A 19,388-nucleotide genomic window follows, 5' to 3' on the forward strand; every position below is an offset into this window, starting at 1 on the left:
GTATTAAGTAAATTCATGAGCATCTTTAGTGAATGAACCATATAATTAGGTGCATCATACCTTAATTGGAATGACAATCTCCGATTCACACAATCTCAAAGTATGTTCACTTTACTAACAACTCTTATGATTTCATTTGCATGTTTGTACAATTGTACACTAGGATGGGAGACTTAAATTATGTAATTCTTAACATCTAATAAAAATACTCCTCAATAAAAATAAAAATAAAAATGTAAAAACACTCATTTTGATTTTTTTTTTTTTTTTTTTTGATTAGGTAAGAAAACTAGGTTGATCCTCTAGGGTAGGACCAACCTATCTCATCCTTTCGAATGAGGAAGGTAAGTTGAAGCCACCGACTATCAAACCACCTCGAAAGAGTTGGACATGAATGTCCAATAGAAGCAATGAAGTCAGCAACCTTGTTGGTTTCACGAAAGCAATGTTTAATTATCACTTCATCGAAAAAATGAAGTCTAACTTCACATAATACTAGAAATTTTCCAAGGAATTTGTCAAGTTAATAACACATAAATTATCACCCTCCACAATTAACTTTGAGATTCCTAAATATTTAGCTGCTAAAAACTCATTTTGAGTTAGCGGGGGCACAAAAGCTATTGACAAAATTTGATTACGCTTAACTTCTTGTATCCAGGATGCACATGAAGTCGAGAATAGTAAAAGCAAGAGGCAAAAATCTCATTTCAGGCTACAAATGTAAAAATTACAGAACATAGAACAAACATTAGTACTATTGTCTCAGATGGTTCTGACAGATTGTTCTTTCAAGTGTACTTCCATAGTTCCATGGTGAATGGCATAAGAAAACAATATTAAGTTTTAAGAGGGCCGGTATTCAATGGCTTCTGGAAGACCCGAGGCAAAGGCGTCCCATCTCCACCGTCATTTCCAGTTCTCCATGACCGATCCTTCTTTCTCTGTGGCTTTCTGTGAAGCTTGTGGGACGCTTTAAGAGGCTTTTTCTTTGGGTTGGCCTTCTCTGCAGCTAGTCCATTGGCAAGATCAAAAGAGTCAAGGTCTTTCATAACGTCCTCGATTAGATCTGATCCAATTTCTATTTCATTACCCGATAATGAATCTTCAATGTCAGATGAGTCGTATTCATCAATATCGGACAAGTTGGATGAAAGAAGAGCTTCATTACTCTCAATCGTGTTATCATCCGACATTCCAGGTGGCAACTCATAATGGGTCAACTTCCCATCAATATAATCCTTCAAAATTTGACGGGCAGCCCGAGTCTCGTCGGGTAGTCCACTCGAGGCAGTATATCCACGAGAAGCACAATAAGCTCTCAGAAGCTCGGATGCCAATGGAGGACGGGATTGGGGTTCATAGGGCTTTGGTTTTGGCAAACCGATTTTGTAAACTTGTTCAATTACCGACCTTGGAACTTTATCGGCAACAACTTGGACAGCATCTCTCTGGTTGGTCATTCTATCAATCGGCAAAACCCCACAAGCAATCATCTCATGTCTCGAGCTGGTGAAGGACGGAAAAACAAGTCCAGGGCAATCACATAGAGTAAGCTTGTCAGATATTATTAGGGTTTGGAAATGTTTGGTCTTTCCTGGAGTAGATGTTACACCTGCACGTTTCAGACCAACCAAAGCATTTATTGTTGAGCTCTTTCCGACATTAGGGTAACCGACAAATCCCACTGTTACACTGGCTGAATTTGTCCCTGCATTTCCGACATTCGGCCCTGATTTCCTCAACCTTGTTATCTCCTCGGCTTCAAACTGTAAGCGGGCCAGCAACTCATCCCTACCATAAACCTTTGTATCAATGTCCTCAGATTCTTGCAAAGTGTCTTCATTATCCAATGAGGGAAGGTTCTTCCCCTCAAGAGTAGCAGTGGCAGCTTTAGCCGACCAGAATAAAAACAGGATGTCATTATCATTGAAGTATTTGGCCCATTTTAACCTGTACATGATCAGAGAGTAAAATTCCTGATAGAACTTAACCTTATTTCTAGACGAGATACGCTACAAAAAATTATTTCCTTGGTATGCAACACTTTTAAACTTAGGAGGGAAAGCTTTGCTGTGCTTGGTGTCCTGCCGAGCTCAAATCCAGATAAAACCAAAATGAAAAATAAACCCAAAGAATATGAGAATTGAGAAGGAAAGAACCTGATTGCATGCGGTAAAAGGTCTGCCTTATTGATAAGCAACATTGTCCTTTTGTGCTCATCAACCTCTTTTACATACACCTAAAGCCAAGAAGAAAATATGAAGCAACACAATGTGCGATATGCGAAGTTAGACATGTGCAAAAGTGTGTAAAGTTTGTTACTAATTCGGAATTTGAAAGAAAAGAGTAAATATAGGTAATAAAGCTATAATGGTGACGATACCTCGAGATCGGGGCAACGATAGAACAAAGGGTCTCTCGCATCAACGACCATTACAAGCTGAAAACAATGAGAGATGCGCAATCAGATAAGGTATTACATAAAGCAACTGTCGAAGAAAAGATAATACGGACTTACGGAGTATACCATAATAATTTGCCTTAAAAACAAAGCACCAGCTTTTTGAATTTATAAGGCAAAGCAAGGCATTTGTTGCCAACAATTCTCACACATCTATCACTACTACTAGATGGAAGCAGTTTAACAATAAAATTATACAAGGGCCACTTATGTAAATTGATTCTCATTCTGTGACTTTTTGGGCAAAACCATGGAAGCTGTCTTTGGTGGAGCTCCTCAACCACATTGACCTATTCATTGCTATGCGTTCTGAGGGGAAATCGGTAACATTCCAAATTAACACATCACCCATAATGTCAAACTACGCCTGGGACATTTTCCTCGAGTACTTCCTATTTCCTAATTCGTACACCTAAAAGTCTAGTATGGCAATCATATCCCGAAGCACCCCCATAAAGATAAAAAAATAAAAATAATACAAAGATACTCTATTCAGGAAGTTTCTACTAAAATTTCGTTCATCTTGAATCACGTTTCCCACTTAGCAGGCTAGCACAAAGAAAATATTTCTCATGTACTTACCAGATCACTACGTTCAACCACTCGCCAAAGCTGCCTCCATATATCCAAATTCTTTTCAAATGGAGTGAGAACAAGCTTTTCATTCTCCTCAAGCCTACAGCAAAAAAGACATCAATCTACAGAAACTGATCATAACTCAGCATCTATTCTATCTCACAAAGTATAAAACAGGCTATCAATACCTAGAACAATGTGGGATATTTACATGCTAAGATAGTTTCTGTCTTGGAACAGTTAAACTTACTTGGCAAGGCCTCTACGCCACGATAAAAAGGACTGCGTTTCATTGACATCAAGCTCATCTACTGTCATTCCAGCATTCCACGGCGGCCTACAGGGATAAAAAACAATTAATTGTTGATGAACTATGTAGTTTTAACAAGAAAAGACTAATCACAAGTAAAGATGTGCATGCCTTCGAGGCACGCGAAGGCTGCCAGCATGTAGTGCTTCCTCCTTTTTTTGCAGGTTCCTCCTATCTTCAGGTGTCAAGGCATTGGTGCTTGAGCTTGAGTCACTGTAAGAGCAAATCATGAAATGTTGAGTACATACAACTTGAAGAGAATAGCGGCTCCTCGTATAATTTAGCAATAGGAGATGGCTGAAGATATATAAATATATAACACACATGAAATCACTGTTCCAATATTCGTTAACGAGTTGATAGTTACATAATTTTACTAGTGATACTTTCACAACTATTAACCAAACTAGTAGCGATTGCCTCAAGGGCAATATTAACTACTGAGAGGAGGGGGGGGGTTCCAGTTTAAGGGGAATCAAGTGGCAATTTCACTTGAGAATACACGCTTAGACGGGTCTCACATTTGACTGAGATCAGCTTAAATCCTCATATTTTCCTCATTTACTATAGGGTTAATGAGTCGGTCTAACATGTAATACTACATGATATAAGTTTTGTGAACATTTCATGTGATGTCTCAGCTTACCACGACCACAAAACGATCTTAACCATATGAAAACAACACTTCCACAGAAAATTCAATCTACTCTCTCCTCCGTCTGTACATTTTCTAACTCCGTCCAGAGTCGCGACCTATTAATTCATCAAACCTCACTTGATCCAAAAACAAATACAATCAAAGTATCAACAAACAGACTTCCCTTCTGCTCTGCAACACCTCTCCCCTCCATCTAATCAATGCCAAAACCTCCAAACTTCCAAGGGTAAATCATGTTTTTGTGCATGGACAAATAACAACCCTAAATGTCTAAGCTTACTACTTACATGAAATCATTAAAACGGAGAATGTTCCCACTCAACCAATAAAAACATCCCAAAAGACCCGAAGATTCAATCTTTATTATGACTATGAAACAAAGAACAAAACCAGTGGGTTTTCTAATAAGCTCTATCCAACCTCAATAACTCCACTAACCCACACTAACTAACCATTAAACTTCATCAAACCAACACAAAAGCCTAAAGATACAATCTTCATAAAATTCAGCTAACACCCTTTCAAATAAGCCTTATCCCACCCAAACAACTCACTAGTACATATTAACGAACAATTAAGCTTCATCAAACCAACAACCAAATCCTAAAGATGCAATCTTAACAAAATTCAGCTAACAACTTTTCTAATAAGCTTTATCCAACCTAAATAACTTCATTAACGCAAACTAACTAACAATTAAACATCATCAAGCCAGAATCTTCAAGCTACAATCTTTATAAAATTCAGCTAACACCCTTCAAACAAGCTTTATTCAACCTCAATACCTCCACTAATACTATCTCATATAAGTTTTTGAAAACATGTAAGACAATCTCATATAAGTTTTTGAAAACATTTCATGTGACGTCTCAGGTAACCACGACCTCAAAACGATCTTAACCAGCTGAAAACAATACTTCTACAGAAAGTTCAATCTACTCTCTCCCTCTCTGTCTGTACATTTCCTAACTCAACCCACAGTCCCAACCAATTAATTCATCAAACCTCAATTGTGTCCAAAAACAAATACAATCAAAGTAGCAACCAATGCACTTCCCTTCTGCTCTGCAACACCTCTCCCCTCCATCTAATCGACGCGAAAACCTCCAAACTTCCAAGGATAAACCATGTTTTAGCACATGAACAATTAACAACTCTAAAGGTCTAAGCTTACTACTTACATGAAATCATAAAAACAGAGAAAGCTCCCACTCAACCAATAAGGACATCCCAAAAGACCCCAAGATTCAATCTTTATTACATGACTGTAAAACAAAGAGCAACCAGTGGTTCTACTCTTCACAAATTGAATTTGTACGGCACAATGGAAAAGCCAAAAATCTCATTTCCCAATTTCGGCTAACACCCTTTCGTATAGCCTTTATTCAACCTCAATAACTCCATTAACACACAATAACTACCAATTAAACTCCATCAAACCATCAAACCAACAACAAAATGCTAAAGATAACATCATTATAAAATTCAGCTAACTCCCTTTCAAATAAGCTTTATCCAAGCTCAATAACTCCACTAATACACATTAACTAACAATCAAACTTCATTCATCAAACCAGCAACACAAACCCTAAAAATACAATCTGTATAACATACCTAAACAAACACCACCAAAGCCACAAACTTCACTAATACCACACATTTCTTGCCAACCAACAAACTAAACATTCACGTTTGTCAAAAAAAAAAAACTAAACATTAACACTTGTCTAATGTGGCGTTACATAAGTATACCGTAAAAAGGGCTCTTCGATAACTACTTTTACACTAATAACTCCACTAACACACATTAACTAACAATCAAGCTTCAACAAACCATGAACAAAAACGCTAAAGATGCAATCTCTATAAAATTCCTACACAAACACCCTCCCCCCTGTCCAAGCCACACACATTTCTTGATATAAACCTAAAAACAGAACACAAATTCTTGTGTACAACAGCCTTACTCAAGTATATCTACAAAACGGGTTCTTACAATAAGTAATTTTACATTAACATGGGCACGAGTTCCTTGCAATTTGAACCCGTAGAACCGCCTCACACAAGACTAATCGAAGAAAAACAAAAACACCCCATTTCACACAAAAACAAAACCCAACATCAACATATACTCATCATCAGGATATACTCATCATCAGGAAGGATATTAGGGACCCGTAAAACCACCTTACTCAAGTATACCATAAAACGGGTTCTTCAACAACTACTTTTACACTAACACCGGCACCATTTCCTTATAATTTAAACCCTCCATAAAACCGCCTCACCCAAGACTAATCGAAACAAAAACAAAAACACCCCATTTCATAAAAACCTAATACATACTCATCAAAAAGGATACTAAGGACCCATAAAATCGCTTAAACCAAGTATACTACAAAACGGGTTCTTCAATAACTACTTTTACTCTACCACAGGCACAATTTACTTATAATTTGAACCCGTTAAACCACCTTACACAAGACTAATCGAAAAAACAAAACCACCCCATTTCATTTCAAACCAACACATACTCATCAATATTATGGACAGGAACACAAATACTTGTGTACGGCGGCCTTACCCAACTATACTACAAAAAGGGTTCTTACAATAACTACCTCTACACTAACACAGGCACCATTTCCTTCAAATTAGAACCGTAAAACCGCCTTACACAAGACTAATCGAAAAAACAACACATACTCATCAAGAAGGATATTAGGAACAGGATTATCAGCAGTAAAAGCACGATCAGCTTCATCAGCTTGTTCAAGAACAGCATCAATATCAGAAACTTCAGTAACGGAAGTCAAAACTTTATTATTATGAGTTTTATAAAAACGACCCTTTTCTTTATTTTGTTGTAGCATATGATTATGTTGCTTTACTAGGGCTCTTCCTAACCCTGTTTTTTCCCCTTTTCCCATTTCGAAAACCTAATTTTTTTTCAATTTCTTGCAATTTTAATTGAAATTAATTGAAAGAACGAATTAAAATTTTGATTTTTATTGGAAAGTTTTGATTTTTGATGGGTTTTTTTAAGGGTTGGAGGCGCATTCCTGTTTTTGATGTTGAGGGTGAAAGGCTCAGAAGAAAGGAGGTATTGAGACACTGTCACGTATGCGCTGAGTTCATGGTTTACCTGAAATGTTCCAGTAGAAAGGTAAAAAGAACAGAAGATTGACATCGTGGCTCTCGTAGCTCAGTTGGTTAGAGCACCCGTTTAGTAAGCGGGAGGTCTTGAGTTCGACTCTCAACGAGAGCATTTCATTTTTTACACTTTATAAAATGCTTCTCTTTTTAGTTTTCAACCAAGGACTCGAGGGGTAGTAACTAGTAACGAAATATCAATAAGAATACGAGATCCATTTTATGTTATCCGTGATTCTTCATGTCCATAAACTTTTAAGCTAAGGCCACCGAGTTTGGGTTAGTGGCGGCGAAGCAAATGGGGATTGACAACCTTGCGATTAAGTCGGATTCCCTAACTTTGGTGAAAATGTCATGCAAAAGTTTGTTCATCAAACTACTTTGGAAATATAAGAAAGGCAGCCTTGATTCTAGCTAGAGTTTGCAGGGTTTAAGGTTAGTCCTGAAACAAGATTTTTCAAGACAAGACTATCAATAATATAATGTATGGAGTCTAAAGTGAATCTTAACTGAGTCTGAACAATAAAAGTTAATGATTTCCTCAAAAAAAAAAAAAAAGTTAGTGAAAAGCTGAAGTGACATAGTCTTAAGAATTTGGTGAGTCTTACTTGTTAGGCCCAAAATTACACTATTTGACCTGGGCTACGTCGCACGAGATAAGTGGGTAATTAATGAGCAATGGGCCCATGACATACATGGGGAGTCGGGCGACGCAAATGAGGATTGACAACATTGCGAATTTGCGATTAAGTCGGATTCTCTAACTTTGGTGAAAATGTCAAATGCAAAAATTTGTTCATCAAACTACTTTGGAAATATAAGAAAGGCAGCCTTGATTCTAGCTGGAGTCTGCAGGGTTTAAGGGTAGTCTTGAAACAAGATTTCTCAAGACAAGACTATCAATAATCTAACAAAAGTCAAGATGAGTTTTGAAAATTAACCAATGAGTGGATCTCATGTGTCAGATAATGTATGGAGTCTAAGGTGAATCTTACATGAGTCATATCGAGTAATGTTCAAGAGTGGGGAGGTTTGATATATGATTTATTTGCACCGAATTTCTCTTCTTCTTTTACGCATTCCGACTCATATCGAGTCGGTTTTTGTGTGCTTTTCCTTGTATTTTGTGCTCAATTCTCGTATCTGTGATTAGGTGTACCCTCTTGCGGGAATCAAGGCGATTAGGGAAGAATTGGGGCGAGGGAGGCATTTCAATGCCTTAGCATGAAGAACAGGGAGATGAGGAGCTGAGTGTAGTCCTCTGCCGGCAGGCCGGCAACCGGTCCACCGGCAGGGGGCATTGCTTTGAGGAGAAAGGGAAGAAAAGAAGCCAACAGATGTTCTCTGCCGGCAGGCCGGCAGCCGGCCCACCGGCAGGGAACACACGCCCAGTACTTAGAATTTTTGATGAAGTGTTTTGGAGCAAAAACTTGGAAGACTCGCTACCGGCATAGCCGGCCGACAACCGGTTAGCCGACATAGAGCAGCAAGACTGAAGGAAGTGAAGAAAAAGTCAAGATAGAGGTATTCTCTGTCGGCAGGCCGGTGGATACAGCAGCTCTATTCTACATCAAAATTGTAAAATTAGCTTAGTATTAGTTATTATCAATTGTTTACATTTGGTTTTTGGGATTGTATTGAGAGATATTGAAGGATTTCCTTCATTTATTCAATCAAAGCAATCATCTTTACTCTTGTTGGTACATCTCTTCTCTTATTTACTTGCTTAATCAATTGTTTACATTTTAACTTGTCTTTTATAATTGTTGGAATCTTTACCATGTCATCTCTTTTTGTTATTTGTTCTTTTCCATTTGTTTGTTTGAACAATTTGAACATGAGTGAGTAGTAATCTTTCTAGGATTTAGGGGGAGTCTAAATCGGATTATTGGGCATGATAGTTTGATTATTTTGAATCTTTGGTGAAGTGTTTGTCTTTCTTAATCATGCACACAAGGTGTTTGATGAATGGTGTGAGTGAGAGCTTGTGCCTTTTGTCATAATTGCTTAATTCCTCCATTGAATGAGAGTTTGTGGTGGTCTTGTTGCATGTTTTAGAAAAGTGTGTTGCTTAATGAGAGTTAGTAATCACCTTTAGGATAATCAAGAGATTGATTTTTCATCCTAAGATAAACATCATCATAGACTCCTTGAATCATCTTGTTTGCCCTTAAACCATTTAGATAAACCCGAAAACCCTGACCTTTAATCAATCGTATACATCTTGAAGAGTTAAGAACGATAAACACCTAAGAGGGGGAGGGGGTGAATTAGGTGTACCTTTTAAAATTTTCTCCCTTACTTGGTTAATTTACTAACGCAAGTAGAATCTATTAATACGAGTTTGAGAAACTTAATGGATTGTAAGTTTACAAACGGTACAACAGTCTATCTATGCAAGATGAGAGACTGTTGCACGGCACTGAGAGTGAGATCAACGTGTAAAAGAGAAGTGATAACAGAACATGAAAGTAAATAAACGAACAAGACAGTGTTTAAAAATTGGTTCAAAGCTCCTACTAAGAGCCTACGTCCAACCGTTATTTTATTGCTTGTTTAGAAATTTACTCAAACTTAACTAAACCATTACAATGAAATAACTCGCCAACCTACTCCGGTTGCAATGCTTAAAGCTACTCCGCTTCAAGACTTTTTCTTTGCTCGAGGCTACTCCGCTTCAAGACTTAAGGTTCTATCTCAACGGTTTACAGAGTCAGAATCTCAGTGGTTCACTTAAGAACATGGAGATTACAATTAAGACCTAAACACGAGAATCATTGAACATATTCGTTTATGCAACAGTTTAAGCGAACTAGTACCTTGGAGATTATTACGGTTAAAAAAAAAAACATTGAAGACTTTTGAAAACAGAAAAACAGTTTTGCAAATGATTGATGAACAATGCTTTGAATCTTTGAAAAGTTTTGCAAAGTGTTTACAGTGAATTGCTCTTTTCAAGTCTTGCCATAAATGAAAACATGAGTTGGCTATTTATAGATAAAGGAAGTATGTAGGAGAAGTGTCTTATTACTACTTTAATCTACTGCCCATAAGATTGCAGCGTGTGTTTTCAGCTTAGAAATATGCAGAGCAAACATTCTTTGAGAGACTCAAGATGGTTACTTTTCTTTCAAGATAAAAGGGGTGTTCCCCATAAAGCACAAAAAACATAAGTCATGTTTTTAGCATAAAGAAAGCAACTTGTATAAAAAGAGATTGGCTATTGTGCAAAACATATTCCTTTTGTTCTTCAGCTTAAATTAGTGTTTGTTTTAAACATAGAAAAGCTTTTCAAAGAGTTTCAAACACTTGTGAGTTTTCACGAAAAATCTCCATACGTTGGTACTAGAAACCATGGTGCAACAGTCTCATGAACTGTTGCATGGTTTTGCCATAACTTATGCGCAAAAGAAATATGCTTAACTACCTCGTTTACAACATTTCTTCTAGACTATGGACATGCTTGACTTGTCCTTTATCTTGATCATCTTGAACTTCTTTAAGCAACCATGGGATGCTTCAATTTGCTAAAACTTACTAAGAGGTAAACAATTAAATCATAATGAAACTTGGCATCATCAACCAAGTGTTCTAACAAATTCCCCCTTTGATGATGGCAAGTTTTAAATATGTGAAGTTCCCCCTAAGCCCATGGTGGGTCGGTCTTTGAGCCAAATAGAAAGAACATCATTTAAACATGATCAAGGTGAGTGGGGGTCAACATGCTTGGCCTAAGTAGAACGTTCAATCATTATAGCTAAGATAAATTTACGGTGAACGTTAGCCGAAGAGTTGTTAGTTAACACATAAACACATAATTTAACTACTTCCCCCTCTTGACATCATCAAGAGAAAGACGATAACATGTTCAAGTAGTACAAAATTAAACCAACAACAGGTGTGCGAAATAAGAGAAAAGAAACAGTCCAGTTTGCATAAGAATTAAGAACAGAGAGTCAAAAGGATAGGAAGGCAATGGTAGGTGAGGCTGCCTCATTCATCATCGGACACATGACTACCCAGAGCTTGCACACGCTCAATAAGATCTTCATTCAGGGTTTTGAGCTCAACAACATCTTCCTTAAGAGTCTCATTGTCCACAACCAATTTGGACACCATGGTCATAAGTTTGTCTAACTTACCGAGAACAACACCCATGTCACCAGTTGAGCTACCTGTTGCACCAGTTTTGATTTTACCCGAGAACTTACGGGTTAACTTCCCATTGTTGATTGCCAGAGTCATTTGAGAAAGCAACCCCATGGTCATGTCATCACTGAGTTTTTCAATACCTGGGCTACCTTTCATGACAGTCTTCATTTTCATGAAGACGATGGACAACCACATACCATATGGAATCACAGTCTTCTTATCAAATTTCCCTTTTTGGAGGTCGGGGGCAATCTCATTGATACGGTGAAAGATTAGTTGGGGTAGGTTGATGGGACGATGTTTGATAATGTGGTGAATAAGCAGCATCTCAAGAAGAGAACATCGTCCCCGACTGTTATTACTTGGTAAGATGGCTCGGTGAACAAGGTTAAAGGTGAAACGGTGAGGGGCTTGAAGTTCATAGGCGTATATGTTGGTGGTGCCACTGCCATTGTCGGGTCGAAGGGTTCTCATAACCTCACTAGCCATGGTTTCATCAATATCACCCCAGGTAGTCTTAGGAAAAGTGGTAAGACCCTCGGCTTTAACCTCAAGGTAAGAGGCAAGTTGGTCAATGGTCAAGACAAAGGGTGTTTGGTTGATAAATGCCGAGAGATTACCAGAAGCAACATCAACCTTGACTGTTGCATAGAACTGAATCAACTCTGACAGGTAAACCGGAGTTTGTTTGTCGAGGAGATTAAACCACCCTTGACCAATAATAGCAGATTTGAAGAATTCAAAAGCCGGGGAAGAATCATACCATGTTTTCTTGTAGCGTCTCCCACTGTGGAAGCAGCATGTAAGTATGCCGTGACAGAGCCTGAGGGTGTCATCAGGGAGGTCAAGAGAATTAAGATGAGTGAGGACCTCGTTCTTGAATGGCTCATCATGAGTGATGACCATCAACTCTGTGCATGAATTGAGAGGAACTTTGTCCTCAATGACATCATCATCTTCCTTTGGAAGCTCCACCTCTTTCTTTCGTTGGTACCTCGGTTTTTTAGCCGTTCGTGACTTAGATTCCTTCTTTCTTTTGGAACCGGTTGCAGATTTTGTCTTTGACGGGGTTGGGGTTTCATTGGCAATATCGTCATCATTTCCAAATAGTTCAGTCATTTTGATTTGGGATTTTGTTTTGGGGTTTTTGGGAAAAAGGGGTTCGAAATCATCATCAACAGTGTCTTCATTTGGGGTTTTATTGATGTTTTCAATGTTGGGAGTAGCCTCTTTTTCATGAAGGACTTCCGTTTCAGAATTTTGATTTGGGGGATCAATTTTTTCAGCATTGTTTTCACTCATTGTTTCCTTTTCTTTTTCAATTTCTTTCTCTCTTTCCTCATCTTTTTCTTCCTTACCATCATTTATCTCTTCAGCAGTATCAACAACCTCCTTTTCTTTTTCTTCTTCTTCAACAACAGTAACAACCATTTCATCCTCGTCTTCCTCGGAATCAACATCAACGTTGGAGTCCAACATTAACGAGATTGGTGGACTTCTTTTTAATCCACCACGGCCTCCTCTACCACGGCCTCTGCCTTTGACAGCCATGGATTTTTTTCGTGCAACACTTGTTTTGTCTGTTGGTGGTTTGGTAGGAGACGGGGTAGGTTTGTCGGATTTTTCAGTACATGCAGCGGACTGTGTGGCCATTTTTTGCTGGGCAATGAATTTGGGGTTGAAGGTATTTCGAAGGTTTTGAAGTTCTCTTCTTTTTGAATTTTTGGGAGCCATTTATGTGGGTGATGGTTTTGACGGTTTTGGGAGATGAAAGAGGTTGAGGGAATCTTTGATTGTTGAAGGAGTTGTGGGTAAATGGGAAAGTGGAATTGATGGACGGTTGAAGTAATAAAGAGGAGATGGGTAAGAGTTGAGGTGGAGTAAAGGTGGGGACAATAATGGCATAGGTGGAGGCATAGTGTAGGATATGCTTTAGATTAGACATAAAGTGGGCGCAAAGCTCAATGCACAAAAATCCTAATGCAAAATGTAGAGTCCAATGCAATTGTTTCGGCACACTTGTTTATATGGCAATTTAGACATTTTAGACTTGAGAACACATAGGCATCATTTCATCTCTAGTCAATCATATAGGAGAGATAATTTTAATTTATGTCACATGTCGCCTAACAAACCAATTTCCAACCGAAGTTTTACGAATTGTTCTCTTTCTAACGGTTTTGTAAAAATATCCGCAATTTGATTTTCCGTTCTACAGAAGTTTAGACATATATTTCCTTTTTCCACTTGATCACGTAAAAAGTGATGCCTTATATCAATATGCTTAGTCCTAGAATGTTGTATTGGATTTTTAGAGATGTTAATGGCACTTGTATTATCACAAAATATAGGAGTAGTTTCGAAAATAAGACCGTAATCACGCAATTGTTGTCGTACCCAAAGAATTTGAGCACAACAAAGAGCGGCACTTACGTACTCACTTTCGGCCGTGGATAGAGCAACGGTATTTTGTTTCTTGGATGCCCATGAGATAAGGCACGGTCCTAAGAAGGTGGCAATGCCCGAGGTGCTTTTTCTATCCAATGAACTCCCGGCATAATCTGCATCTGAAAATCCTACAAGATCAATGTCATAGTGAGTTGGGTACCAAAGGTATAAACCTTGTGTTCCAATCAAATACCTAAAAATCCGTTTGACGGCTTTGAAGTGTGATTCTTTGGGATTTGATTGGAAACGAGCACACACACATACACTAAATTGTATGTCGGGTCGACTAGCGGTTAAATAAAGCAATGAACCGATCATACCTCGATATACCCTTTCGCTAACACTCTTACCATTTTCGTCTTTGTCAGTTAAGCTTGGCAATCATAGGTGTAGGCATAGGATTCGAGCTAGTTAACCCAAACTTACTTATCATTTCTTTTAAGTACTTTTGTTGGTGAATCATAGTCCCTTTTTCATTTTGCTTAATTTGAAGACCAAGGAAAAATCCAAGTTCTCCCATCATGCTCATTTCAAATTCAGAAGTCATAAGATCCGAAAAGTACTTGTAAAGAATGTTGTTAGTTGCACCGAAAATAATGTCATCGACATATACTTGCACAAGCAACAGTTCCTCTGACTGTGACTTGATAAACAATGTCTTATCAACCGAGCCACGTACAAAGCCATTTTCTAATAGAAATTTTGAAAGCCTATCATACCAGGCTCTTGGAGCCTGTTTTAAACCGTAAAGTGCTTTGTCAAGTTTGAATACGTGATTAGGGAACTCATTGTTTAAAAAGCCCGGGGGTTGTTCGACAAAAACTTCTTCTTCAAGATAGCCATTTAAGAAAGCAGTTTTAACATCCATTTGAAAAAGTTTTATGCCAATATGAGATGCAAACGCTACGAGCATTCGTATGGCTTCAAGCCTAGCTACTGGTGCAAAGGTTTCATCGTAATCAATCCCTTCTTGTTGATTAAACCCTTGTACCACTAGTCTAGCTTTATTTCTTAGGATTTCTCCAACATCATCAAGCTTGTTGCGATAGACCCATCTCGTACCAATTACAGTACGTTGAGATGGTCTAGGGACCAGATGCCATACCTTGTTTCTCTCAAATTGCTCCAATTCCTCTTGCATAGCCGTGACCCAATATTCATCGGTTAGTGCCATTGTGATATTTGTGGGTTCGATTTGTGAAATGAATGCTTCAAAAGCACAGTGATTTTGGAGTGATGATCTGGTTTTTATTCCTGAGGTAAGGTCACTGGTTAAGTTTGATAGAGGATGGGAGCCTTGATGCTTCCATTTCTTTGGAGCAAGGATGTTAGAAGTTTCATATATTTCGGTTGGTTACGATGCTGTGATGTCGATGAAGCTGTTGCATGGGGAATATTGTGTGAGTGTGTTTGTGGATTGGTTTCAATTCGGTTGGTGATTGGTTCACTACACTCCTCATTCCCCCTGGATGAGCTAGCTTCACTTTGAGATGAGGGAGGGTTAATTCCCCCTGAATTCTGGTCAGCCTCCTCATGTGACAGTGGCTCCAACTGTTGTTCAGCTTCTTCTATTACTTGATCCATGTCATGACGTATCATTCCAATTTCAAAGTCATCGTCTTCCTCATCATCCTCTTCATTATTAACCTGTGTTTTTGAGACAAAGAGACTAGATTCATCAAATATTATATGAACGCTTTCTTCCATTTTCATGGTTCTCTTGTTATAAACTTTGTAGGCTTTACTATGATCAGAATAACCAACAAAAACACCTTCATCGCTACGAGCATCAAATTTGCCTAGGTTATCTTTTCCATTGTTGTGCACAAAGCATTTACTACCAAAGCATTTTAAATGTGAGATGTTAGGTTTTCTTCCTCGTAGTAATTCATAAGGAGTTTTCTCGATGATTTTTCTAATCATGACTCGATTATAGATGTAACACGATGTGTTCACAGCTTCTGCCCAAAAATTTCTTGGTACTTTAGAGCTAATGAGCATTGTCCTAGCCATATTTTCAAGAGTTCGATTCATTCGTTCCACAACCCCATTTTGTTGAGGAGTTCTTGCGGCCGAGAAATTGTGGCTAATACCGTACTCATTGCAATAGGACTCAAATGATAAATTCTCAAATTCGGTTCCATGGTCGGATCTCAAGGAGACAAGTTTATAACCAAATTTGTTTTGGACCTTTTTAACCCAAATTAAGAATTCATCGAAAGTTTGATCTTTAGAGCTTAAGAAAAGAAGCCAAACAAATCTTGTAAAATCATCAACAATGACACAAATATAGCGACTTCCACCTTTACTAACAATACGCATTGGTCCACATAAGTCTATGTGAATAAGTTCAAGAGGTAAGGAAGTGCTAACAATCTTTTTGGATTTAAAGGAGCATTTTACTTGTTTGCCTTTAACACAGTCGTCACAAAGTGATTTGAATTCAAATTTGATGTTAGGAATGCCATCAACTAAATCAAGCCTCTTAAGGGTGTTAAGTGTTTTAGCATTTACATGACCAAGTCGTTTATGCCAAAGCCAAGGGTCATTCTTTTGGACACTCATGCATGATAGTGTTTGACTTGACAATGAGTATAAGTTAGTCATGTAAACATCTTTGACACGTTTACCTTGAAGAATGAGTTCTTTTGTTTTTCCGTCAATTATTCTGCATTCACTAGCAAGAAATTCAACGATGTTACCTCGATCACACAATTGTGATATGCTTAGAAGATTGTGTTTCAAACCTTTGACAAGCAACACTTTGTCGACACATAGTGACCTTGACTTACCAACTTTTCCAATACCAATGATTTCACCTCGTTTGTTGTCACCGAAGGTCACCATGCCACCATCGTAGGCTTCTAGCGAAAGGAATTGGTTTTCATCTCCCGTCATGTGACGAGAACATCCACTATCTAAGTACCAATTGCTGCTGCCTTTCGCTAATGCCTACAAGAGATTAAAAGATTAGTTTAGGAACCCAAACAAGTTTGGGTTCCTTCTTGACGACACCTTTCTTGACTTCTTTCCCTCTAGTATGAATATTTTTAACCACTTTAGTACTCCTTTCTAGGTCGAGGACTCTCTTTTCACAACCATTGAACTCATGACCAGTTTTACCACAGTAATTGCAGATAATGTACTCGGGAAGGCCAAAGCATACTTTCTTCTTGAAAATCGTTATGCTTGGGTCTTGATTTCGAGTGCAACAATCGGTCGTAGAATCTGTTGCACTTGAAACCAAGTCCACCATTTTTTGCACGGTTTTCATATTCTTGAGATTGTTTTAGAAGAAACTCCAAGACATTCTGACTTCCTTCCCATTTCAAGTAGAACATTTTAGCTTCATCTAGCTCTTTAGTTAGTTTGTCAATTTTAGCAAGATGATCAAGATTTAATTTACCTACTTTGTCAAACGCATGTTTAGCATGCTTTACTTCGTCACTAAGCAAATAATCCAATTTGCTCAAGTTGCTTGTTATCTTTTTTGCACAGGGTGAGGTCAGCTAACGTGGAGTCACGTTCTTTAGTTAGTGAAGACACATGTTTTGTGAGAGTCTCAATTTCCTTCATAGACTCGGATGAGTTTCATCATTTGTTGCATGGATTTGTTCAACCCTTTTCAAAGTTTCAATTTGAACTAGAAGATCATCATTTGAGTTTTGCACTCGATCTAAGGCACTTTTAGCATGACTTGACTCATCATTTAGCATTTCAGATATTTTGATAAGATCTTCTTTTTCATTTTGACATGTTGTAAGATCAATCAAGAGTTGGTCACGTTCTTTGGTTAGTGAGAACACAGTTTTGTCAAGAGAGTCTTCTCCCTTGTTAGACCAGGATGCAGACTTTGTATTGATTTGTTATATGTATTTCATCAACCTTTTTAGCAAGAAAGCAGTTCTGTTTTTGGAGTTTTTAATCTCCTTTTCAAGACTCAAAGATGAACTAGGTTGATCTACCTCATTTAGACATTCTTTTAGACCAACATTTTCTTGACTATATCCTCAATTTCAGTTTGCATAGCCTCTAATTTATTGCTTTGGATACGACACTTATCTATGAATTGATCTAAGAGATGACAAATCTTGTCTTTAGAGAAAGATCGAACCTTTTTCTTGAGTTTATTTACCTCAAGGTCGAATCGAATCGAGTCCCTTTGAATGAGCCATAAGACATTTGACATTTTCTTTCTTTGTTGACTTTGGAACATCATTGCTTGACTGAGACGAGATACTAAGTTTGGCATCCAATTCTTCCTCAAGGACATCGTCCTCATCGAATCGAGACATTCCCAAATGGCGGTCATTACTTTGCTTTTGTATTCTCTTTTAGCAAACTCACGCTTTTCTTTAGACTTAATGTCATTCCACTTTGGGCATTCTTTGATTTGGTGACCTTTGTCACCACATTTGAAGCAACCAACAGTGGAGGTAGACTTTCTCTTGGGAAAGCGTCGCTTGTTAGTATAGTTATTAGGCCTTTGAGAGTTTCGACCATTTATCATCCCAACAATGTTTTTGGTGAACATTGCAAACTCATCATCTTCATCCTCCTCATCACTTGAGAGAGCATAAAGAGCAAGTCCTTTCCCTTTAGAGCTTTCACCGGATCGCTTCATGAGAGTTAACTCATGAGCCATGAGTGAGCCCATAAGTTCATCAAGGGATAACAAAGAGAGGTCTTTTGCTTCCTCAATAGCCGTAACCTTTGGTTGCCATTTTCGAGATAGGCTACGAAGGATTTTACGTACTACATCCTCGGATTCAAAGTTTCTACCTAGACTCTTGAGGTCATTAACAATACTAGAGAAACGAGAAGACAGACTATTAATTGACTCATCTTTACCCATGTTGAACATCTCATATTGTTGCATGAGAAGATCAACACGATATTTTGACCGTGACGTTCCCTCATAAGCAAGGTTTAGGGTGTCCCAAATTTCTTTTTTTGAGTCACAACCGGATATCCAGGTTGATCTCTTGTTCACCGATGCCATATTGAAGGATGGACATGGCTTTAGAGTTTTTCTCGACCTTTCTATAATCAGCCTCAACATATTTGTCCTCGCTTTTGATAGACTTAGTGCCATCGGTATTAGTCACCTCAATTTTGAAGGGACCATTTTGAATGATCAACCAACACTCGTAGTCCGTACTTTTAACATAGTGCTCCATGCGATGTTTCCACCAGGCATAGTTTTCTCCCTTAAAGATGGGATACTTAGTATGTTTTGAATCGTCCATAACTAGGGGATCAACTCTTTGGTTTTAACCAATATCAAGAGCCGAGGCTCTGATACCAATTGAAGAGTTAAGAACGATAAACACCTAAGAGGGGGAGGGGGTGAATTAGGTGTACCTTTTAAAATTTTCTCCCTTACTTGGTTAATTTACTAACGCAAGTAGAATCTATTAATACGAGTTTGAGAAACTTAATGGATTGTAAGTTTACAAACGGTACAGCAGGTCTATGCAACGAAGATGAGAGATCATTTGCACGGCTGAGTGAGATCAACGTGTAAAAGAGAAGTGATAACAGAACATGAAAGTAAATAAACGAACAAGACAGTGTTTAAAAAATTGGTTCAGCTCCTACTCCGGAGCCTACGTCCAACCGTTATT

General features: G+C 38.2%; 1 protein-coding gene and 1 non-coding gene across 2 annotated transcripts; one reads left to right on the top strand and one right to left on the bottom strand.

Annotated features, from left to right (window-relative positions):
• Positions 1-621: 621 nt before the first annotated feature.
• Positions 622-7,099, bottom strand: LOC141622854 (GTPase LSG1-2-like). Its single transcript, XM_074438872.1, has 7 exons — positions 6,715-7,099; positions 3,462-3,563; positions 3,291-3,377; positions 3,047-3,140; positions 2,387-2,443; positions 2,163-2,242; positions 622-1,953 (listed from the first exon to the last, which is right to left on the bottom strand). Exons 1-7 carry the CDS (start codon positions 6,936-6,938, stop codon positions 840-842), a joined length of 1,758 nt encoding a protein of 585 aa, XP_074294973.1. The 5' UTR covers positions 6,939-7,099; the 3' UTR covers positions 622-839.
• Positions 7,100-7,202: 103 nt separating this feature from the next.
• Positions 7,203-7,276, top strand: TRNAT-AGU (transfer RNA threonine (anticodon AGU)). The gene has a single exon. It is a non-coding gene; the product is annotated as a tRNA-Thr (tRNA).
• The last annotated feature ends 12,112 nt before the right edge of the window (positions 7,277-19,388 follow it).

Source organism: Silene latifolia, chromosome X (assembly GCF_048544455.1).
Source record: "Silene latifolia isolate original U9 population chromosome X, ASM4854445v1, whole genome shotgun sequence".
Classification (NCBI taxonomy): domain Eukaryota; kingdom Viridiplantae; phylum Streptophyta; class Magnoliopsida; order Caryophyllales; family Caryophyllaceae; genus Silene; species Silene latifolia.